The 25,300-nt window shown below is 40.8% G+C and overlaps 1 protein-coding gene across 1 annotated transcript; it reads right to left on the bottom strand.

The window, feature by feature from the left end:
• Positions 1 to 269: 269 nt before the first annotated feature.
• On the bottom strand, positions 270 to 24,870 carry smn1 (survival of motor neuron 1, telomeric). Its single transcript, XM_062543669.1, has 7 exons — positions 24,691 to 24,870; positions 15,562 to 15,633; positions 8,499 to 8,612; positions 8,198 to 8,386; positions 5,545 to 5,622; positions 744 to 854; positions 270 to 563 (listed from the first exon to the last, which is right to left on the bottom strand). The coding sequence occupies exons 1-7, from the start codon at positions 24,736 to 24,738 to the stop codon at positions 492 to 494; spliced, it is 684 nt and encodes a 227-aa protein (XP_062399653.1). The 5' UTR covers positions 24,739 to 24,870; the 3' UTR covers positions 270 to 491.
• Positions 24,871 to 25,300: the final 430 nt, after the last annotated feature.

Raw genomic sequence — 25,300 nt, 5'->3', positions numbered from 1 at the left:
AAGATGATTTTATATTCCTCTTTTTAGTCAACTTTAGCATGGGTGTGAATACTTACTATACCCACTGTAATTGCTGTTAAAATGCCTACTAGCACTGGGAATTGAAACACTTCAACATTAGCATATTATGTAACATGTTTAAAACTGAAGTTTAAATTACTTCAAATCCTTAACAGCACAAACAATATTTTTTTTACACCACAAACAAGCATAAATGTAGCACAGACGAATAACAGTGTTTTTAAATCATTTTTTGAATAACATGCAGATTGCATATAATGCTTTGTAAATAATGAAAACGAATTAATTTATATTTATGAAATATTGGTGTTAAATATCAGTAAATATCACTCAAGGCTGTTTGAATGTACAAGTTGTTTTATTAATTTGAAAGGTATAAACCACTAGATCTGTATCAGTACAAATAACAAAAGGTTAAAAAAAAAGCAAACAAAAACTATGGTGTGGTGCCGCAGAGTATTTAATATACTTTATATGATCATATCAGACTTTTGGGCAAGACCTGATTCTTGTTCTTGTGTTTTACGCCCCTGTTTCAGTCCCTGAAGAAAAAAGTTAAGAATTAGCATGATGTGCAGAATGAAGACCACAAAGCAACAACACTGAATTTTCATGAAGCAATTTGTTTTCTTCAATTAATGACTAAATTACTCTGAGTAGGAGTAAATATAAGAGCCACTAACTACAGAAATTTGCAATTTGTAATGTGATTTCACCCATACCAGGTAAAATCCTGTGTGATAGCCACTCATATACCAGGAGATCAGCATGGTACCCAAGGCTTCATCCTCTTTTAGTATGTCAGAAATCAATGGTGGTGGTGGTGGAATCATCTAGATAAGTAGAAAGGTAACATAGATAAGTCAGCCTTAACATGTGTCTTACAGGCGAGCTATGCCAGGTCTGTAATTTAAGTGTTACAGAGCAGAGAAGTCTGGTGAATGTCACTGTAGCAGCCGATAATGTAGTGTCCAATAACGTAATAATGACCAATAACATAATTTTATTGTAATAAAACCAATAATGTCATAATTTGCCAATAATGTAATATAATTTCTGAACCAATTACGTAATAACGTTTTGCCAATAATGTAATACGTTTTTACATTATTGGCTGGTTATTACTTTATCAGCTTGGATGGGGGAAAAAAACGATAAAAGTGTAAATGTAGTCAATAATGTAATAACATACGGATATCACTTCATTTTACTTACTGGATAAAAAGTGTTAAACTTCCATGGCACAGTAGTTAACACTAGAAGCGCCGTGCTGTTCTGACCCACTTATACCTAGAAGCGCGCGCCCCGGTCATTAGACCGCTTTGACGTCCTACTAGAAGCGCCGTGCTGGTGTAAACTAAATTTACTTAAAGCGCGGCTGAGGCGGTTAAAAGACCGCTGGGTCCTCAGACTGGGACGCTGTTACTTACACATAATGACAGCTAGATGGCGCTTCGTGCACAAATCAAATCGTTTGGTCATAAATTCAGTTTGCACTAAGCCATGTGTCATTTGTGTCAGACCGTGTTGATAGTCTGTGGTTGTTTCATTATGACAGGCTACAGCACGTTTGAGTTATCTGTTCATTTATTTGTATTGATTTGTGTTGTTTGAGGTAAAAAAAAAACTCTGGAAGAGTTAGAGAACAAACCTTAAGCAAACTTAACTTTAAACTTTTTCATAGTATTTTATTTTTTTATATTTTGTTTTTACATTTTGTATGCTACTTAGAAATGTTATTTATAGGCTATTTTAAAACGGAGGCATGCGTTCTGTGATTAGGAGCCTGACCCGACGGATAACCGAGGGATGAACAATTTCGACCCAACACCGGTGTTGTTGAATCTCGAGATCCGTAACACCGGCCCGCAGTTCGGGCAGAGACGGTTTATACGATCTTTGGTTCGGGTTTGGGCAGATAATCTAAGTTCTAAAATGAATGGGTGGCTAGTTCTAATTCATTCCCCAAATTCACTTTGATTCATTTAATACGGTATGCCTATCTCTGAATCAACATGAACATGCATACCTAGATCTATATAAGTTGCTAGAAATTTATTTTGCGGAGCTAGGCCTACTAGTCGATGGTTACAATGAATCACCCTCACTGCCCTATCGCGTATAGCTGACCATCTATTGTTACAATGTTACATAATGCGCAATCTTCTCCGTGCATGTACGGTTATAAGAAAAGTGTCAAGCGTAGGCATGTATTAAAGAGATTTCTGTTAAATACATTTTATTTTCAGTGGTCAAAAGTGGTGGGGACAAAGGGTATTTCTCAAAGTCAAGAGCTCGTCCTTGATAGAATGCTTTCTTTCAAGTCGAGTGCTAGAGAGACAAGGCTACACACCTTCCCAGTACCCTCTCCAGCCGTCAAGATCTATGCAATGGAACAGCCTAGCGAGTGTGGAAGTGCACGTCAATTGTGCACGGTTCCGGCTGCGCGCTTAATTAGAACCGTGGAAATTGTGCTGCTTTTACAGGAGTTCCGACAACTGCGGCTGCACTTTCCTCTAAATAAACTTTTTGGAGTAGCCTACAGCATTTCCACATTCGACTTGGTCTTCACATATCACAATCCGTAGTTTATAATTATGTTAGTGTCAATGGAAAGTTATACCGGTAATTGGCAACAGCAACGGTAATGTTAAACTTCTACAAAGTTCGTATTGGGCGAAGTTCTGAGATAAATTAATAAGTCTATCACAACTTGTTCATGCACATTGACATATGCATTTATGATGAATATGCACAATAACTTGATATAAATGCCTGAGCAAATATACGATGGCATTAACAAAACACTTGTTAAATCATATTTAGCCTACATTAACACACACTGCTTCTTTGCATCTACTTTCCATCTCCCTCTCTCTCTCTTTTTTTTTTAAACCGCACCGTCAGAAAATTTCTAATTGTTCATACGCAAAGGATTGTGGGTTATTTCTTCACTCCGAGGATCCATCGATGCATCCTCCAAAATTCTCCGAAATTCTCAGAACGAAGGACTCAGTACTTGCTAGAATTTGAAAGCATCCTTGACTTTGGAACAGTGCTTGACGAGATTTGATGACGTAACGTCCTTGAAAAAGTGGCTTGGAAGGAGCAGTCCTTGACTTTGAGAAGCACCCAATATCTGTGACAACAAAGTGCTGGGTACATGTACCCAGCGTCCCCGGTTAAAGTGATCGCATGCCTCCGTTTTAAAATACAAAACATTGCCAGGGTCAGTTGATAAGAGCAAAGTTATCTGCATGTACTGTCGATGTAAACTTAGTTACCATCGTAGCAAGACTAGTTATTATTAGCCGCATTGAGAATTTGCACGAAACTTAGAAGACTAAGGGGGTATTCACACCTGCCTTGTTTAGTTCGATTAAAACGAACTCAAGTTCGTTTCTTGCTTGGTTCGGACCTTTTTGACTGGTGTGAATACAATCACTCGAACTCTAGTGCGGACCAAACAAGCGGACCGAGACCCAGCTGAGGAGGTGGTCTCGGAGCGGCCCTATCGAACCCTGGTGCGGTTCGTTTATGGTGTGAAAGCAGACCGACCTCGATCCGACCCAGTTACAGAAATCTACCTTTTTTGGATTTGACGAGCTCCCGTAGTTTTTGCGCATTATGGGAAATGTAGGATAGCTCCGTGACGCACAACAGCTGTAAGCAGCAGTGGGCTAACGCGTTTTTGCCAACAATAATTTGATTTTGCATCTCCTACCCGTTCCGTCTTCCGTAGGCCTGCTCTTAGCATGTTGGACACACATGAGAGCTCTTCTCAGCTGTTTTGTTGCACGTCTTCGTCGTTGCAAAATTACGAGCATGATATTGTTAAACTTGCATCAAACGGTCTTGACGCTCAAGCACTTCTGCAAAGCTGTAACTGTATAAACTATATTGCTAGGATAATAACGAGTACAGTACGCAAACATAGTATTTACGTGGGCCAACTTTGACTTTGGCTTCCTATTATTCACCCCACCTACACGTTTACCAGCCAATGGTTGAACGACCTTAGCACATGTGCTTTTGTTTATAAATTCTGGTCCGGTTGCAATTAATTACGGTGTGAAAGCGAACCGCACTAAAAAAGAAAAAAAGAAAAATAAATTGGTCCGGACCAAATAAGTGAACTAACGGACCTTCCTGGTGTGAATATGCCCTGAGATAAAGCAGGCGTTGGGGCAGACGCAGTTGCGCTAACGGGAGATTAGCCTACTGGACTTGGTAATGAGAACTATCTTCTCTCCCCTTCCTACTGCTGCATTATCTGTCTGCACGTGTGTGCACACACGCGTTCATGCACATTCGGCTTTGCATTCGGTGTTTGTGTGTTACAGACATGAATGGCTGTAACACTATACTGTGGTTTGCAATAAAAAAAAAATAAAAAAAAAACATTTGCACAAAGCAACCCTATCCACTTTACTTTGATATGAGTATTAAAATGATAAATCAAGGGTCATTTTGAACAGATAAAAATGTGTGATTAATATGCGATTAATCGCAAGTTAACTAGGACATTCATGAGATTAATCGCGATTAATTTGTTTAATCGATTGACAGCACTATTTTAATGATTAACAACTATTGACGGATATGCAGTCTTCATCTTTAAATGCAGTTGAAATGCAGGTTGAAACTTTCTTCCACCTGGTGGTTGTTTGAGTACATTGCCTTAGCCTAGAAAAAAATCGTCTTGACAGCCTATGGGATCTCTTCGGGATTGCCGCGGCAAAAAGTGCATTCTCAACCCACTGTATGGTGGTTATCAGCACACAAGGTGAAGCTAAATCACTTACTCAATACTCATCATGGATATTGCAAGTTCTTTTAAACAACGAAGACAGAAAGAATGATAGATGGAGGCAGCAAAGCTAGAGGAGTTATTCTAGATGGGCAATAACAAGGTAGACAATTGGTGTGCTTGTCGGAATGTTAGACTAGCATTAAAACTGTTTAAAATCAGACGTTAACGGTACGCTAGAACAAAACTAAACATGACTTGGCAGTAACTTAGCTGTGTAACGTTGTCCAAATGAGTAGGTCACTGTTAGACATTGTTGTTTTATTGCATGTGGATGTTATGCTATGTAGGCTACTTTTTTTGCTGACCTGCACGAACCTAAAACCGTTTATCGTTGTGTTCGTCAGTTTGAGAATAAAATGTTTTTATTCCTCTCTACCCCATTGACAATTATTTCATAATCCTCAGCCGTAAAGAGGGGGATGATTCCCTAGGGCTGATTCTCTAGTTACCACAACATTTACGAATGTTTCTTTTTCGAATTACAGTTTAAGTTATGTGGATCTTTCGTGTGACTTTTGACAATCTTCACTGTTAAGATTTAGGAGTTTGAAAGCCATGTATTACGTACATTTTCGTTTGATTTTTGAGCTACAGGGTACAGGACTAGGTAAGAAGCCAATGAACCTTTGGATACTTACAGTGAACAATTGTTTAATTATGAATCAAGGAAAATCAATGTATACTGTAGGACAACTTTAGAGAACACTTACTGGAACAGCAACAGCAGGAGTGAGTGCAGGATAACCACACATCGGAGATATGCTGTGACTCGACTGTCTACCTTCATCCTAATGACAACATGGGAGAGAAACAACTGATGTGAAGTATAAAATGTGTCTCAATGGCATTCTTGTCATAATGAATAAACTTGGAATATTGCAAATATTTAAAAATACACTGCTAAAAAAAAACACATTAGATACCACATGCTGGATATCTATGCTGATATGGACTGGTTAATGTGTTACGAAATGAAAAGAGGTGGTTGGATGGGCCAAAACATAACGTCCGAGAGGTGTTCTATTGCATTTGTCAGAGAAGTGCGGGGGACAGTCAATGGTATCAATTCCTTCATCCTCCAGGAACTACCTACACAATCTTGCCACATGTGGCCATCGTTGTGCACCAGGAGAAACCCAAGGCCCACTGCACCAGTGCAGGGTCAGAACATTTCATCGTCTTGCCCACAGAGGTCTGTGCATCCCTCCAAGGGTGTGCCTCCCCAGACCATCACTGAGCCACCACCAAACCGGTCATGCTGAATGATGCTGCAGGCATCATGTTCTCCACAACATCTCCAGACCCTTTCATGTCTGTCACATTTGCTCAGGGTGGAGACTTCCGGGTTGGACATGGCGTGAATAGGCGGTTGGTGAAGTGGCTCCCAAGTCTGATTTTATTTTTTATGTGTTTACCCCATTCATTTAAGTAAGGTCGATAACCACAGTGAGTTGTAATCATTTTTGATACACCAGACGATTTCAGTATGTCAAACAAGCAGCTCCGGGACAGAAAACCGAGTGATAAAGAATCTGCTACCTCAGTGACTAGCAAAACTCAAACTAGCCGAACCCCATGCATGGAGCTAACCGAGCAGTTCGAGACACTGCGTTCAACGCTTCTTTCTGAGCTTACTCAGTCTATCCACTCGGTTATAAAGACGGAACTAGAGACTGCTTGATCTCCTCTCAACTCAACGCTAAATCAAGTGAAATCTCTATGTGAGACACACGAGGAACGGATTATGTGGAATTGAAGCTACTCTTGACCAAAGCGAACCGAGACTTGCCCGGGTTGGAGCTAAACTGGCTACCATACAAGCTGAAAATGCCTCGTTGAAAGAGAAATTTGATGATCTTGAAAACCGTTCTCGCAGGCTTAATTTAAGAGTCGTGGGGATTCCTGAGATGGTGGAGGGAGCTAACTCGGTTGGTTTTATGACCAACTTTTTCGAAGAGCTTTTTGGGAAAGATTTCTTTCCAACCCCCCTCGTTATCGCCCGAGCCCACCGACTTGGACCACTGCCCAAATCAGGAGCGAGCGGTAATCAACGCTCACAAGTTTTTATAGTTGCTTTCCACAACTATCAAGACAAACAGCGGATTATCATGACATACAGGCGTCAACGGGAGTCGGGAGATGACCTTTCGAGACCACAGGGTGTTTTTTCATGAAGATGTCAGCGCAGAACTGGGACGTAAGCAAGCAGCATTCAAGGAGGTGAAGGCTTTGCCTTACTCAAAGAAGGTCAAGTTTAGGATGGTCTACCCTGCGCGTCTCCGAGTGTCGTTTGAAAACGCGGAGCTGCATTTTGACACACCCGGGAAGGCGATGGACTTCTACCGTGAGCATTGGGGCTCGGAGGACTCTGATGCTGCAGAATCTACTCATGATTGAGGTACAGTAACTCGAACCCAACCTACTTTGTGAGTGACGAGAAGGAACATTTCAAATTTCAGTGGACAGTACTAGCATATCTCACAGCCTGGACTTTGTCGCTTTGTTTACTTTACAGAACTGATTTTGACTCATTTATGAATGGTGAGCTATAGGCCTGTCTGAACCTGAATAGGCTACTCCTTCACAGCCAATCATCTCATTTATATATTTTATTTCTAAATCAATGATATATGCTAGGATTCTTTATATTATTTGTTCACTATTGCAAATATAATATTGTTTCAGATAGCCTATACCCAATATAATGGGTTTTGTTTCTTGTCATTGAATCGTTTACCATTTGTTATTGTTGACAGGCTTACTCTTACATAGTGGTATCAAACAAATAGGTCTGTTGAAATATGGGGTTCTGCTTTATTCATGACTTTGGGGGCCACGCCAGTGGCATCTCAGTGTTTACTTTATTAATACCATTGTTATTATTTCTTAATATTAGATTGGATAGTCTGTAGATTGGTGACATAAATAAAACGTGGTGCATTTGTAAGCAGGTAAGAGGGATAACTATATTGTGTGGCGCAGTAATATCCTCACTCTTGCACTTTCAGTTTCACTCCCAATGTTATTCCGCCACACAATATAGTTATCCCTTTTGCCTGCCTAGAAATGCACCACGTTTTATTTTGTCTCACCATACTTGGTCGTGTGACTACTCGTGTAACTGTATTGTAATAGGGAAAACATGGAGGTGTTTGGTCGCTTCTAACTTCATCTCTGTTTGGATCCTAATGAATGCATTGGGCTAGCTAAGTGCTATCACCGTAGCGCCGCGCAACAGAGCCAGTGAGTGCACGTATTGAAACGTGAGAGGTATGTATCAACTCGTCTTAATTATGGGAATAACATGACACCCCAAAAACACAGAAGCAACGTATAGTTCAAAAGGGAAGAAAAAAAACCTACTCTCTGGAGTGTTTCGTCTTTTTCAGTGTTTGCATACAGAAGGTCTTTGAGGTACTGCTCCTCCTTGTTTCCATAACTTGTGTAGACAACAATGCAAGTGCCTCTATTGTGATCAATGGAGGTAATTCTGGCTGGATACAAGTTCCCATCTTCAGTCCAGAGAGCACAGCAAGAGTCACCAACTTTCCACTACAAGTAAATAAAACTTTTACTTTTTAACACAGCATAACAGTCTCAATGCAACGTCTATTCATTTAAGATTGTTGTAATCTTGAGTTCAACATGAATATGACAACTATACCTCTTTGCTAGAGGAAGCTGTACTCCTTTTTCTGCTACTGTTCTTAATATTGTTTTTCCGTTTCTTCCCAGGTTGTTGTTTGGATTCCGTGTTCTCTTCTCCTTTTAATGCATGCTGATGGTGGAAGTAGATAGGTACACTTAATGATACTAGTAAATAAAGACACACAAAACACAATGCAATAAATTCACACTTCACCCATCATATTTTCAACAAAAAAACCCCCCAATCTACTTAAAGCAACACTAAAGCACTTTTCCTCTGTTGCACGCATGCTATTTGTTTATCCAGCAAATAACAATGTCCAAAGACAATGTAGAGTATGTTCCATGATTTTATGAAAGCATGAGGTATTGCGACATCGAAGTAAGTCAAACTTGTAGTTTCTTATGTCTCATTTTATTGAACTACAGGTACGCTACCCGATCTGGTAAAGTTACATAGTGCGGTTATAGCCGATAGAGGGCCGCAAAGTGAATGCAGAAGTGCCGTTCACCCTGTTACGAGTTGATGAACCGCTGAAATGATTTTGGAAACATTACTTTAAGGTACGAAAAACTCTTTAGTGTTGCTTTAAAATGTATATGAGCTGTCCTGCATACTCCAAGGTATTATGGCAAGAACTTCTGGAGCTGTAGAAAATATGTCACTGCATCTCCTGTGCAACCCCAAAAACGGATGTCATTACGGTAATTTACTTTTATTTATTCACAAAATTTAACATGCTTGTATGTTGCGTAATTACGACTGCTCTAACAACAGCAATGGAGTTTGTTTTTATGCGATACCCACTGGGAGAAACGGAAAGGTAAAGGGAAGGAGGCTGAAGAGAGACCTGGGCAGACTAAGATAAACAGATGGCACTTTCAGCCAACTCCCCACAGCAAAGTTTATTATCCAGATTCCCAAAAAACAGCTGACCTACACTGACCTGCCTACTGAGTTTTCAGACAGTGCAGACAGCTGCACTTTGCAATGAAATTGACATCATCATGAGCTGAAGCCTTATGTATTAAATAGCCTACCGTAGATTACCTCTGAACACTCGCATCGATACGCATTGATACTAGGTATATTTATCGGTGGGGTGCTCTCCTCAGCTTTGTGTAATCTTAAGACTATCCACCTTATTCCTTAACCCGGAAATATGTATCGTTCCGATACTGTTTTCAACTTCCGTTCATTCTGTTTACATACGTTCTCAGTACGCTAACTAGAATAATATGCTTCAACTTAGATTTCTTTCGAAAAGTTGACAATTCTGCCCTCAACATGGATATACTACATCATATATAACCAATATGAAATAGAAAAGTTTACTTTACAGTCCAAGGAGTTGCATCCACACCGATCAAGCCTATCCTCTCTTGAAATCGACGAGATCAAGTAGGGATGCAACGGTACAGTTTTGCCACGGTTCGGTTTGTGTCACGGTTTTTGGGCCACGGTAACGGTTCGGTTTCAATATATCAATATTATCTTGGCTCTAGCATACAGGAGGCTATATTTGCCTTTTCTATTTCAAATCAACAATGTGCTTCTACTTACACTTGCAGAGAAAATATTAAATGCATAGCCTGACACAGATGAAGCAGAATCACAAAAATGTATTAAAAGAAAAGAACACCATCATTGCCTTCTGTCATAAACAGGCAATGTTATCCATAGTGCAGTGCAGCATAAAGTAATGTGTAGTTATTTATTTAATAAACTCACTTCACACATTTAAAGAAAATACTTAACTGTTATACACCCTCAAAAAAGTAGTGAACAATTCTGAAAATCTTCTCAAAATAATTGGTGAGGTAGTATTATGTGTAGTTTCAAATGGATATTTGATTTGGGAGTGCCTGCCCTGTCCTCTTTTATGAACGTAAAAAATGTAAACATAGACAAAAGTGCAGTGCAGCATTAAAAATATTAGAACAATGAAATGAACATTATTGCAACCTGTTGTCAGGGGGGGCAATATTCCGAGAAGAAAGTGGCAAATTTGCCACTTCACAAAGTGTCTGTTTCCCCTGTGTCTCCTGTCGTGTGTGTGTGTGTGTGTGTGTGTGTGTGTGTGCGAGAGAGTTGTGTGATTGACGAGTGGACGAGCGATTGACTGATTTAGCAGTGAGTTTATTGTTTTTCGAGTGGACACCTCCCGCTGCCCGTAGCCTAGCATGTACAACGTCAGGAAAATAAATGACCCGAGTTTGGAATGACATGTCAGCCTCCCCATCTCCTATAACCTCCCATCCCTACAATATTTTCCAGTAAACTATCAAAAAGAGAATACACTCAGCTGTGTCGGCGTCACGCTTTCTTAGGCTACTCTAGCGAGCAATCAACGCAGGGCAGAAACCACCGGTTACACTGTTACACACAGACTTTATAATGTGGCAAATTTTCGACCTTCTAAAGTGGCAAATTTGCGTCTTTACAAAGTATATACGTGGCCCTAACACGCCGTCGTATTCGTTATGTCTTTGGGAATTATAGGAATATTGTTGTCGAAAGGCTGCAGCAATGGATGGTTGGGTTTTCGGTGGCAAACTAACTCTCCGTGCTGCTCCACTTAAGGTTACAGCCGGGTGATGGGCGCAAGTGGGCCGACATGTTGGATGTGTTACCTTTATTAGGTGATCGTTGTGAAGCAGTGCTTGCAATGCACACTGTGCTTTGTTTACTGACGGTCTTTTTGCCTTGTTCGTGGGCTACTTCAAATGTCGCCATGATCATGCAGCCGCCGGTAAAGTTTGTTTCTTCTCACATGACTCCTTCATTTGCATTTCAACGCGCTTATTGGCTCTTGGGAAATTCAGTAAAATTCTGATTGGTTGTTGCAAGGTTGACGAGAGGCAAGCTGAACAGTCAGAGAAAACGCATCCCCCGGGTCCTAAGCACTCCTCTCTATCGCTCCCAGGCTACGCGCGCGCAATAACTTTGTATTAAATAAAAAGTTTAATGTCGCGTATACCGAAATATTGCGGTTTAGGTGAGTCTATTGAACCGAACAGGCCAAACCGAACGGTTCAATAAATTATTGAAAACCGTTGCATCCCTAAGATCAAGCCATTAGGCTACTGTGTTCTGCTCAGCTTAACTCAAATCTATATGCTGCAAGCAGAGGTCACATCAACAATATGGCCGCAGTGAGCTACTTCCGGCGTTTGCAAATAGGCCCAATATAATGTCTGTAGACCCCTTCTTAGTATGTCCCCACCTTCTTTCTGATCTAGTGTGCTTGTTGCACATAAAAATGCAAAGTAATGGTAGCCCAAGCAATGTCGATGCTCTCTCTTCTACATGATCTATTTACTTCAAACTATGGCAGACAGACTTTTGAAATAAAGGGGACTTATGTAACAGTCACTGTCTTGTCTCAAGTGCACTTCGATCTAATGCTAGCCTGTGAATCTATTGCCTTTGATGCTGACAATGGGTGCCTCTCAACATCTCTCCTCTCCTCCTCCTTCCCACTGATCTATAACTAACACTGGATAGACTATCCCATTGTTGCCGCCCCATCATTCTTTATCTAGATCAGTGAGGACAAGGATCGAGTAAGGAAGGGAGGGTGTATAAAAGACCAAATGAGAGGCACCCATAAAGTTCCTTCTATATCCTGAACATGAACTGTTTGCTGTGTTTCTGTGGCCTAAGTATCCCTACATTAGTCAATTGTTACACAGCAATACACCTTATTTCCAGCTTACCTTTAAACTAAATAACTGTTCAAAATAATAACAGAGCACATGTTTTTTCTTTGATTTTATAGGTCTTGTCTCAACCTCACCCCAGAGCAGGTGGTTGAATCATCCTACCTTCAGTGGAGACACATGCTTTTAAATCTGTTAAAGATAAAAGCTGCCTGATAAATAAGTGTAGCTGTGTATTGCATGGCTAATATTGAGTTATTGGGTTTTTGCTATTTTGCACAAATTTAGAATGCACTAGATGAGACAGATGAAAGTAAGCAATACAGCAGGGAAAAGTCCAACAGGCTTCTAAGGAGCCTCCACTAATTATAACAGAATTTCATAATAATATACAGAATTGTATAATATTCAAAATTATAATCATGTAATGTCATTTTTTTATATTGATTTGTCTAGTTAAATGTATTTTCTTTTTATTTTCGTAATTTTAAAAAGTTTCAGTGTTATTTTTAGCCCTTTTACTGCTTCCATGCCGGCTGATGTCAGTCCACTGGGAGCTTACTATGGCTAACTGGGCCTCAACATCCTTCCAATCCAATCCGTGAGTGGTGCTGCACTCGGTCAAGGGGATTTCTCGGACAAAGGTGAAGTTGGGACAGCTGGCTATTCTGCAAAAGATCTGCCACAGCTGCCAAGCCACTGACCTGCGAGCTGCAGTGACAACTGCCTGGAGTCTGGATTGAGCATAACGTTACTGTAACGTTGAAGAACTGCAGTCTCAAGGAGTAACAAACTGTCACCAGTCCACCGAGTTGCGGATCTGCAAGATCACCCACAATTTCAGTCGGCTTCCAGTGATCTCCAGACTGTAGCCTACAAGGACTAATAACGTTAAATTCTCCGGGTTGGTCTGAAGACACAGCTATGCACTATCATTACCATTGGACTGAGTTGGACTTAAAGGAATAGTTTGGTATTTTACACTTTAAGCCCGTTTTCTGTATTGCCTAGGATGCAAACCAGTGTTTGACAGCGAAATCTCGACAATTGATCCTGTTTCTGCAATTTAGCTGCTTTAGAATGTTCTCTGTATGGCTTCAGCATTGCTCGCTCTGTCCTTAAAACACCCCTAAACGTTTGTTTTTAAAAATGTGCAACTCACCGAGTGGTTACTGGTCTTTAACGATCTTTTTATAGCAAGTTTCGCAGCGAAATTCAACTTCTGTTGTGTTATATTAGGCACACACGGTTGTGAGGTATCTGAAAAAAGTAGTTCCAGATTTAGAAAATCCCTGATAAAAGATGGCAAAAGCTGTATTTCGCTGCGAAACTTGCTATAGAAGATCGTCGAAGACCAATCACTCGGCGAGTTGCACATTTTTTTAAAACGAACGTGTCATTTGTTAATCTGTAAATTTGTTTGTTTATGTCTTGGTGTCGTGGGTACGCTGGCGACTACCCCGCTCCGTCCGGCATCTTTTGTCTTTTGTGTATGTCTTGTGTGTGGAGCGTTTTGGATTGCACTCAGTGCATGTGAAATGCGCTATGCAAATAAACTGACTTGACTATGTGATAGTTTAAAATTAGTAGTTAATATACATAGCTAAAATAGTATGACTACACCTTGTGTGAGTGATAGTAAGCATTAGTCACAAAAAATACAATAGCAAAACATAAGAAAAACATACATGGACAATAATACAAGCAGCAGTTAAATTGTCTTTAAAATATGCAGTTCCATAACATAACTTGCTCCTAAATCTCACATAAATTTGTTCTCTGCTAGTAAGGAGTTTCGGATGATGAAGATCTGCAGATTGCAGAGTCGAATAAGAATGAATCTGGGGAAGATTGGTAATCATACCAACACATCTGGTATGACTATGATCACCAATTAGTTCAAGTTCACAAGTTACAGCAATGCAGTGCCAGGTATTAAAATTGTGTGTTCTTGAAAGGCATATGTAATTATGAAAGTGTTGTTTATGGTATATGTTCCTTTCCATGGTTTTGACATGAACGTAAAGAAGGGAAAAAAACACATCTAATGGGATTTTTAACATAACTCCATTACCATGAAATGCAGTATTTCCCCCTCTCTCAACTGCATTAAACCCAAAAATGAATAATTTCCAAGAGAGCATCTTGGTACACTAAATTCAGTATATTGCATTTGAAAATGTTAAAGGTTGGGTACGGAATTAGCAAAACGGACGGCAGAGTTTGAACATATACAACCTCAAGTCCCGCCCTCCATGCACGAGCGACAATTCAAATGCGCAGCGCGAGAGCGAGCCAGGCTAAATGAAATGCCAGCCTGGCGTCTACAGCACTATGAGCTCTAGTCTCCATACAATCACTCACATCAACTTCCCCAATTACATTCTTTATTCACCTCCAAAGGGTTGTAGTACATATGGTTCAGTAGCCATAGGTGTGTATATTTGAACAGAATCTGGTTTGTTCTTACCAGGGCGATTATCTCCTGAAATATCCGAGTTTAGTGCTGGCCCGTTGGTTCGCCTATTCCACCGTAGCTCCAAGCTGTTAAGTTTCGATTTCATGTTTACAGCACTCTTCGTGTCACGGTAAAATGTAATTTTTGCTACATAGCTTATTTATTGCGTGGGTGATTGAGTTTCCGTAGGTATCCGCTGCCTTAGTTAGTTTGTATAGAAATGAAGTGACACATACAACAAGAGGGGAACATGGACGTGCAGCAGCAGGCAGTTGGTTTCGTTTCAGCACTGACTCGCGGTCACCAGCTTTCGAAAGGGTCGCGCGCGGTGGGGAGGGGGAGCAGGAAGAGGAGTAAGACGTTAGATTGACGAACGAGCTGTGAAATGATGGTATGGGGTGAGGAATTCTATTGGCTGGAGTTTTTCGAGCCCTGCCCGTTCCGCAGATGATTGACGTGTTTAATTTCCATTTCAGTGCTTCCAACTTAGTGGCTATAAGTGGGTTAGGAATAGGATTTCAAGTGATTTAGCAAAAATGGCCAACAAAGCTCATTCCATACCCTACCTTTAAAATTGCAAATATTTGCAAATATAAGAAATATTCTTAGGTTAAAATGTGTAACTTTGTTCTCCATCACATGGAGAACCTGATCTCCATCACAACGATAATTTTGACTTAATTTAAGATTCATTTTACCAATTCTAAGGAGTCTTATCAAGACAAATTTGCTCAGCACACCGGCAGCCAGATTTGCTTGATTGTTGGACAAATTTGCTTGTATTATTGATGAGGCATCTTAAAATAAGTCAAACTCTTATTACATTAAGTCAAATTACTTGAAGAAAACAAGACCTCCTAGATTTTTCGATCTGAATGTAGGATTAATAACAGTTTTTATAGTGTAAATAGGTACAACATACAGGGGAATAATGAAACACTTTGTTACACTTACTCACCTTAAAAGACGCCACAGCTTTATCATAAGCCTTTATAAGCGCAGTGTCGTCCCAAACGTCTGAGTCATCGCTCTGGATTAATTAAAGTAAACATAAGTAAAAAAATGAATGTCACTGTATCATCGTGTTATCCTCAAAAAAGGACCAAATTACAGTGGGTAGAAGCACCAAAGTAGGTGGATATTATTTATGAAGTATGTCATCATTTCAGAAGGGGTGCCAAATGTTTCTAGTATATTGACGTAGATGGCCACAAAAAAGGATAATAAAACATTACATAGTTTGGCCATCATGGTCTCTTCTGTTCTTTTATTATTTTGCATTTAATACAACCAGCTACTAGCAATTAGGAGCGGACCGCTTCCGTAAAACCTGCGGCGCTGTCGGCTGAGTCGTGGCAACCGCAATTGGGCAAGGTCATTTTGACAACTGCAGGCAGCTGGCGCTCAGCTCAGACCCTTACCAGTATGAAGCTGATTTCAATGGTTACTGCAGCAATTGTCAAGCACGCAGCAGCTCAAGTCATCACTGGAGTGTGCATAACTTTGGATGAAAGAAGACTCAACGCCTGACGCTGATCCTGCGAAATTACGGTGAACTTAAGGTAAGTCTTGTCTAAGATTTCCTTAAAAAGCATCAACAATTGAGTTCCCTTAACGTTTTCCCTTAAGAATACCCCAGAATTCGAGTTATTGTTGATTAAATGTTGATTACGGTATCTACCCGTTTAAACTTTGTTCGTGAAGTTCCTTCGTCTATCCCTCCAGATGAAACGAAAAGAAAGAATTCAGAAAAGTTATTCAATTAGTGGAGACCCACCTGAAACATACTGTACATCTCCAGTGACCCTCCACATTGTACGCCCTTGTGGGAATACAGCGTCAGTTTGCCTTATCAAGGCTCTTTGAATAGAAATCTTTGGCCATGCTTTTTCGACGTTTGGTGGGCAATGAACTGACGTGACTTGACTGTTGAACTGGGTCTAATGTATTGCTATATCACATGCAGGTATGCTTCTGTAGCACGGTACCGGACAAGAGAGAGGAGAAGTGGTGGCACCCGAAGTTAAAATTCACTTATCCCTGCAATCCCGTGGAAAAATAATGAAAATACAGCTGTAGCTTTTCAGTGAGATCTTTGATCTGTCAGAGTGTTGTCATCTCCTTCTCACTTCTAATACTAATGTGTCGGAGTCAGAACCAGTACCAACCGGCTTCAGCTTCCCTCTTGCGAGATTGGTCATCATCACACTGCAAAAACAATCGAATGGACGCAGAAGACTAGAACCTGAACCAGAATATTTATATTCCCTCTATCTTCTGGTTGAATTCTAGTAAAGACAATGAGGAATCAACATGGTTGTTTCAGCTACAGGCACTTTTATATCCCTGTACTAACATTTTTTATTTCTTTCAAAATTTGTCACTGTGCTATTATACACAAATCCAGCGCGAACATTAAGGGCGCTGCCATCTTGCCTGTCGCCATTACTGTCGCTTGCGTGCCTGCGGAGTGTGACGAGTGACACTTGCCTGTGCTTTTTAATGAAAGCATCCTCTCAGAGAATGTCTAACACGAGATCCTACTCATGAAAGAAAATGTCAGGTGAAAGGGAACATTGGGTAGATGTCAGACTGTGGCCAAAACTTACCGATGAAGGTAATTTATTAACAACATAAGGTATTAAAACGTGTATTCATTGACGACAACAATAAAACCGAGCGCTGTCATTACTAGCTGTGTTGCTAATATGTTCAAAAGTTTCAGAAGTTGCAAATAACTATTAGCCACGATCAGTTGTAGCAGTGTTCTGCTAGTGTTCTTACAGGTATTCAGGATTATTTTATTTTACTTTTGACTCACATCTTGGTCCTCTGCTCGACCAGGAACTCCGTGTAATCCGTATGGCCGTAAACACGGGCAATCAATGTGCAACAGAGGTTTGTGAATTTCACAAACGGTTTTATTCCAGGCCTGTATTTTCGTACTGTTGTTAAAACAGCTGACCACAAAACACGCTCTTCGTGGCATCACTAAAAAGCACACGTACTAAAAAAAACCTAAAGAAAAAACTAAAAGTAAAAAACATTTAGCATCTACAGCTAACCTCTACAACAGCCACCTACGGGACCAACGTGCTACTTCCTTAGCAGCCAGGCACGCAGTAATGGCGGCGTCGCGTTACTTCTGTGTTTCGCTGGATTTGTGTACATCTTGTCTTAAAATATTATGTAAAGGGGTCCAAATCTGGCCTAGAAATCTAGACACCCGGGGTAGTCTAGCAACTCTCCGTCTGATTTGGGAGCTGGGCTCAGGCAGAAACCATCAAACCAATCACATCGTGTATGGAGTCGGTGGGTGGGCTTGTTTGCATCCTGCTTTAAAAGCTCCACCATCATCTCAGTCCCCAAAATCTCAAGGACATAACAGGACCCCTGCTAGACCCCCTGCAGTTTGCCTACAGAGCAAACAGGTCAGCGGATGAGGTCGTCAATATGGGACTGCAATTCATCCTGCACCACCTCGACTCCCCAGGGACGTATGCCAGGATCCTGTTTGTGGACTTCAGCTCGGCATTCAACACCATCATGCCTGAACTCCTATATCAGAAGCTCACTCAGCTATCAGTGTCTGCCTCTACCTGTCAGTGGATCATCAGCTTTCTGTCTGACAGGCAGCAGTGTGTGTCCTTCCCCAGCTGCTCTTCTCCCTCTAATGACTGCACCTCAAGGGCTCCAGATTAACTTTTTGCATTGGTTGCACTGGAGCGCCTAGCTATTTTTTTAGGTGCACCAGCACAAAATTTAGGTGCACCTACACATTTTTCATTGCATCATCTTTAACCTCAAAAGGTCACCTTTTTACAACAATGCGTGGAAAAAGCTTGCCCTAATTTGAAACACAATAAATAAATATTATATTATTTATTAAGAATTGTAAATAATTATATATATAAATAATTCTTTATATTCTATATATTGAGATTTCTGATGTTCATGACAGCACACTTTATGCAGCCTACTATTCATTACAATCTCTTTAGCTGTCTGCTTGAAGTCTCAAAATATTGTAAACAAAGTAGCATAGTTGGCTAGCTTATCATAGTCTACTGGTTGACCGCCGTCACGTCATTCAGAGAAATCTTCCTTGGTCGCCGCATTTAGCTGATTTACGGCTTCCCATTGACACCCATTGAACATTTCTAATGAAAACTTCCATTATGTGCTTAAACAAACGCCGCTGACATATGCCAGCAACCATTTCACTTTGATAATAACCTACATTTTTGTCCGACATATAGCAAGAATTACTCAATTTTGTTATCGCAACGTGGAGAAACCTAAGGGAGAACAAAAACATTACATCCGTGATCCCATGTTCAATTGAATTCCCCATTGACCCAAAAACGGCAGACGCTATTTCTTAAATGTCAGATTAATGACATTAAGTACCTTAATAATACACCACCATTCAAAAAGGAACGAAGTATAAAAAGAAAAACACAATTTATTACATGGATCACCCAAAGGACTTTATGCCAATTTTCAATAGCGCAGCTTTTATAATCATAATAATGGGTGTTAAATATTCCATAACCACTAAATGGCAGCATGACACAGCGCACTTTGCATGACACAGCAAGCATGCCACAGCAAGTAAAGTGCGCTGTGTCATTCTGCCACACTTGGGACAACACAGCCGAGCATTGAGCACATAAGACAGACTGGTTAGAAAGGCCAATACATTGGCTCTGTTCGAAAACAGGAAAAACTGCTGCCTTCTAAGATAATCTAACTAGAGAGCAAGGCAGCAAGTGCCGTTCGAAACCGAAAAAACGATTTTCGCTGCCTTCTAAGATATCTCAGATTTCCCGAATAACGGTCAATTTTGAAGGCAGCATCGATGTACACTTCAAGCTGCCTTCTACCCATAATCCTCTGCGGCCACGTCTGAATCAGCTGTGAAAACAAAACAAACATGGATGCCGATATCGGTAAATGACTGCTGAATCTGTTGAAATGTCATTTGTGTGACGTTATTTAGCTTGGATTTGTAGATAGTAGATTGAAAATAAACTATTTACTATCTGGTTATTCCATTGTTATACCCACTAATAACGTCTGGTCTGATATATTAGCTGCAAGTGAAACTATTTTATACCGTTCGCCTGCTAGCTTACGTAGGCTAATTTAGTTTAACGTCAGGCTTTTGCTAACGTCATACCGTAGTGTTAACCAAAGATTCTAGAGTGCTACGCTCATTTTTAAACGACACATTTAATCTAAAGTCATGTCTAGTGAGAGAGCTCTCTACTTAGGGAGAGAGGCAGTAGGCAGCTGCCTTCCGTTTCGAACAGAGCCATTGTACGTGACTGACTACACACCCAGTCATCTTATTTTAAACTGCTGCCATCTAGGCGTCGTTTCTGCCCACCCCTTCTGACCAAGAACAGATCCAAATGATCTTTTGTACCACAAGCCATAAAAGCCTAGCCTAGATATCTAGACGCCCCTAGCAGCAGCAAATGTAATTTGGCTGGCGGGGCAGTCTAGCTACGCTCCATTGAGTTTAGGAGCTGAGAAACCGAGAAACAGACAGGCCAATCACAGCGTGTAGAGTCAGTGGGCGGGCATAACATAATGGTGACTGACATGCGACCAGAAGTTGTGACGGAAACGCATCCTGCTATTTGAAAACAAGAAGATGATTTGTTTAGCGTTATCCTATTGCGTGGAGGGAAGATTACGCATCCTGCAACTTGAAAACAAGACGATGATTCGTTTAGCGTTATCCTATTGCGGAGAGGGAATTTGAAAGACAACTGTTTATCCCACCCCTCCGATTGAGCCCTGCCTACGGTGAGTTCCCAGACCCTACATCTTGATGTGGGTCTGGCTGGTCAGGCTAATAAAAGCCTTAAATCAGTCAAAATAAGCTATGTCCAGCTGGCCTGGCGCTGGTGTAGCGTCCCTGTTTCTGATTTTTGTTTCTTTTCTGCCTGATTTTTAACCCTTATAGGGTCTTCGGATCTGTGGGACCCGTTTTCATCTTAAGAAAAGTGTTGCAAATAATTATTTTTTCAAACTGAGATTCATTGGCCTTGGCTCATTTTCTGTGAGGAACATAAATCAGAAAAAAAAATCATTGACCATTGAGTGAGTGAGTGAGGGAAAGAGAGAGAGAGTAGAGTGCAGTTCCCGCACAACAATATCTGCACCCATATTCCCACACCTTTCACCATCTGTCCTGCGGGAATGAATACCACACAAGATGGCAAAGCGATTCTCAGTTCAGACTGCCTTTGAATTGATACTAGAGGAGACAGGGGGATTTGAAGATGATGCAGAGGAAGAAGTTTCAGAATGTGAGGATCATGGCAGATGTAGTGAGAAAGTTCAATTTCTAATGGAATTCAAATAAAGAATTCACTATAGTTCTGTTAAAACATCCTTAATTTTTACATTAGTTGATAATTGTACGGAGCCCGGTAAGGGTCAGGTGGGTGAATATTTTTTAAGTGCACTTTTGCGTTCCCTCGCAATACTTTTGCGTTCCCTCGCAATAACTTTTGCTTTCCCTCGCAATAACTTTTGCATTCCCTCGCAATAACTTGTAGGCCTATGCGTATGTCCTTTAAGCCGCAGGTTCCGTTTGCGGAGTGGGAGGGGTAGAGAGGGAGCGAGTGTGTGTGTGAGATTGGAGTGGGAGAGAGAGGCATGTTACTGGGAGTGATGTGAATGTAGGCTATATTGTTATAGAGATCACAAAATAAATCCTCGGATCCAAACCACTGTGCAAGTTATTAACCTGCATGCTGTTGTGAAGGAGAGAGGGAGTTAACCCGAGTCAATTCAAGTACCTCGGCCCTAGGAACAGCCAAATAAGTCTCCCCTGAAATCTCAAACTACGTTTTAAGACATAAAGACAACATTGGGCGCAATACAGTGGGCTAGCCTAGGCTACCTCAGGTTAATGCGCTGTCAACTCTCATGCTGCACCGAAACAAGCTTTAGCAGACGCTTCAGAGTTTTCACATTGTGTCTCACAGACAAATTCGCCAGTATATTGCTGTATGTGAGCCCCAGGCTAAAGTAAAACTTAATAATGTCCAGATTATCCATGAGATGAACTGCAGTCCATGTACGGTCCTGTATGGTAGGCTAATGTATGGATCCCAAGTTGACAGGAACACATACAAGTTATTGCGAGGGAACGCAAAAGTCATTGCGAGGGAATGCAAAAAGTATAGAGATCGCTAAGACATGTGACCAATGTCATCAAAACACAAAGAATTATGGGTATGTTTGGCTCGCCTGATGCCAGCCCATGTAAACTATTGTTCTGGGTCTATGATCTGAGGTGCGTTCAAATTCACCGAACTTAGGCGAACGTTTGCAAACAGTATTCCGTTAGCTTTGAGTTTTTGGCGAACGTTTGCTAACAATCGCAAACAGTCTGAGGAGGTGGTGCGCCGCGAACATACAGTGGAACTGGACGTGAGTTTGACGAACGCAACAATGCAATTACTGTTACAATGGAATGTTAACACCAAATCGTTCAAATTTAACACCTTCAAATTTAACATTTAAATGTTCACCTCGAACGTTCGCCTATGTTTGCGAATTTGAACGCACCTTTGGCATGATAATAATGAAAACTAAACGTGAAAAAATAGTGAATATAACAGAATATAATCTTGCGAATATAACAGAACATAATCTTGCGCTTCCTTACTGCTGCTATCCATGCCATTCCTCGCCTTTTTTTCACCTCTGAATACTATTATTTTTCCACGCTGGAAAACGATTAAAGATAAGCTTCATGTTACTCTATTGAATTTTATAACACAGCAGGTAAACGGCATTTCAACAACTGCACTTTGTTGTTCCCGCACGTCAGTAAAACAACTGTTTTGGGCCACCGATTCCCAAAATGCGTTGCGTTTAAAGGGATAGTTCGGGTTTTAAGACACAAAGTTATATGGGTTCCCCGTCAGCAACGTTGTGCATCAGCACTGACTTACCCTGCAACAGCGTCCTGTGAGCCGAGATCCAGCCGGTTTTTGATGCTGAAGAAAGTAGTCCGGCAAGTTTCTGGGGTCACGAAAGTAAAGTGTTTTTCTTCTCAAAACCATATGCGTTCAAAAGAGTGATATATTTGCACCACAAAAACGTTGTCCAGGAAAAATTCAAACCTCGTTATCACTTACTTATTTTTCGCGATTCCTATCACTGCTCGCTACTGACAGCTGGACAACGTTTTTGTGGTGCAAATATATCACTCTGTTGAACGCATATGGTTTTGAGAAGAAACTTGCTGAAGAAAATAGTCCGGCATCAAAAACGATCAAAAACCGGCTGGATCTCGGCTCACAGGACGCTGTCGGGGGGTAAGTCAGTGCTGATGCACAACGTTGCTGACAGGGAACCCATATAACTTCGTGTCTTAAAACCCGAACTATCCCTTTAACGTCACGTTCTCAATCTCTATAGGGAGGGAAAGTGAAAACCAGTGCCCCAAGCGGTTGCGTTCCTATCGAAGAGCAGCTCCAATGTAAGTCCCATAGACCGATTTTTCAAATAAATACTACGCAGCTATACCAGCGATCTTATCCACCAAAAATATTTTTCAGTCTGCATACTGTAGTAATCTACTAACTGTGAATCAGACCCTATTTCGCCTTATTTTAAAAAAAGTTTGCTCATTTCATTTCATAAATGGACTACAACTACAAGTGACGTGACACCCTTCCACGACGTTACTCACATGGTTTGTTTATTAGCCTGTTAGCTACTTAGTTAGTAGACAATCACACAGCTCTTGTGTGAGTAGGAGCACAACACAAGTTATCCCAACATAAAGGTAATTACCACGCGGTTTACATTGATCTCTGTTATTACAAAAATATATAAAGCCAGTTAAGCAAATTGCCGTTTTGATCAGTTGGAGATGAAGCGCCCAAACTGGTGACGTCTAATGCTACTGTAGCTACTGTAGTTCGTTATCACCATGTTACAAACAAACTCAAAACAATTAAACTGATGCTAAAAAATAAAGTATGACGATTAGAAGCAATAGAGCTGACCTAAATGCATAGCATATTGAAGGCATTGAACTAAGTTCCCATCGTGGGCCGAGATATATTTTTTCTAAAAGAAGATCCCCTCCACTCCTCCTAGCCTCTAGGAACGCAACCACTAGATGGCGATGAGATTACTTTCCCTCCCTATTAGCCCTTTTCACGATGATGTCAGACGAAGCGTTGCTGGGTATCCTCCGGCATGTCCAGCCGCCAAATACTACAGAAGAAGAAGAAGAAGTATTCATAGGTTTCATCAGGTCCCTTTCCACAGGTGTATACAATCAAGCACCATGCAGTCTGCATTGATAATCAAGGTGCTTGATTGTATGTACACCTGTGGAAAGGTACCTGATGAAACCCATGAATACTTCTTCTTCTTCTGTAGTATTTGGCGGCTGGACATGCCGGAGGATACCCAGCAACGCTTCGTCTGACTGACATCACGTGAAAAAGGCTAATTGCGAGGGAACGCAAAGTATTGCGAGGGAACGCAAAAGTGCACTTAAAAAATATTCACCCACCTGACCCTTCCCGGGCTCCGTATAATTGTCCAGTTGTGGCTGTTTTATGATGCATTTCCTTATTTTGTTGAATTTGTGCAACAAAGTGGCACTTCTATGCAAACCATGTGATTTAACAAGGGAACAAATGTAACAAACGTTGATATGACTTGCAAATGGGTTGAAGTAAACATTTGCTGAGTATTTTAACAAAAAAAAAGGTTTCAATATGTTGAATCAAAGACCGCAAAATGGCATGGGTCTACCCCTGTGTAACCAAAAAACGAGGACCATACACGGAAGGACCCTTACCCAATTCCGTTGAAACATCAACATTTCACTGAGACTACTGAAACTGAAGTCAGCTAACGTTAGTGAGCACATGGCTATGCATATCAACAGACAATATTTAAACAGACCATCAACATAATATTGTTGGCAAAGCAATATGCCAGTTGACAAAAGAGTTCGAAAATGCACTACAGCTGAAGTTCTTAAAAGCAAATCAATCTATCACTAGCAATTGTTTCATATAGCTAGACTTACTTGGCCTGTTCCACGGTAGAAAAGGACGTCGTTGCAAGTATTTTCCATTATAGCATCTAATGAAACACACGTAGAACTGGTAAAATTAAGTTTCGACAAATACGTTTTTTGTGTGTGTTAATGTTAATCGATATAGCGCTGCGCAGATATGGTGGAAGATGACATGCGCGATGTAAACAGCCAGGTCACATGACAAAAAAACAACAACCGGGGGCTTCTTCTTCTTTAGGCGGGTGACAGCTACCGCCACTTCTGGACTGGAGTGTGGAACACGAGTTGCAGTTTATATTATCAGAGAATGTCTAATAAAATGGGCTCTGAGTTTACACACCTTATAGCAGAGACACTTATATATGAAGACTTTGCTTATAGTCCGTGAGCCAGGGGTTGGTAGTTACCGAAAAGGTGGCAAAGGCTACCATACCTTTTCTGAAAGCCTAATCTCAGTTTTTCAGTGATGTATGATGGCCATCTGACAAGAGTAGCTGTTTTGAGTTATGACACATAATGTAGGCTAAACTAAGGTTGAAGGAATAATGCGTAGCCTATAAATCAAGCAGAACACTGATATAGCTGAACATCTATATTGGACATATTGAAATATTTTATT

The sequence above is a fragment of the Sardina pilchardus genome, chromosome 8 (genome assembly GCF_963854185.1).
Source record: "Sardina pilchardus chromosome 8, fSarPil1.1, whole genome shotgun sequence".
In the NCBI taxonomy this organism is placed as follows: Eukaryota; Metazoa; Chordata; class Actinopteri; order Clupeiformes; family Clupeidae; genus Sardina; species Sardina pilchardus.
Note: the sequence above shows the minus strand (reverse complement) of the source record. Positions and strands in the feature narration are given on the sequence as shown.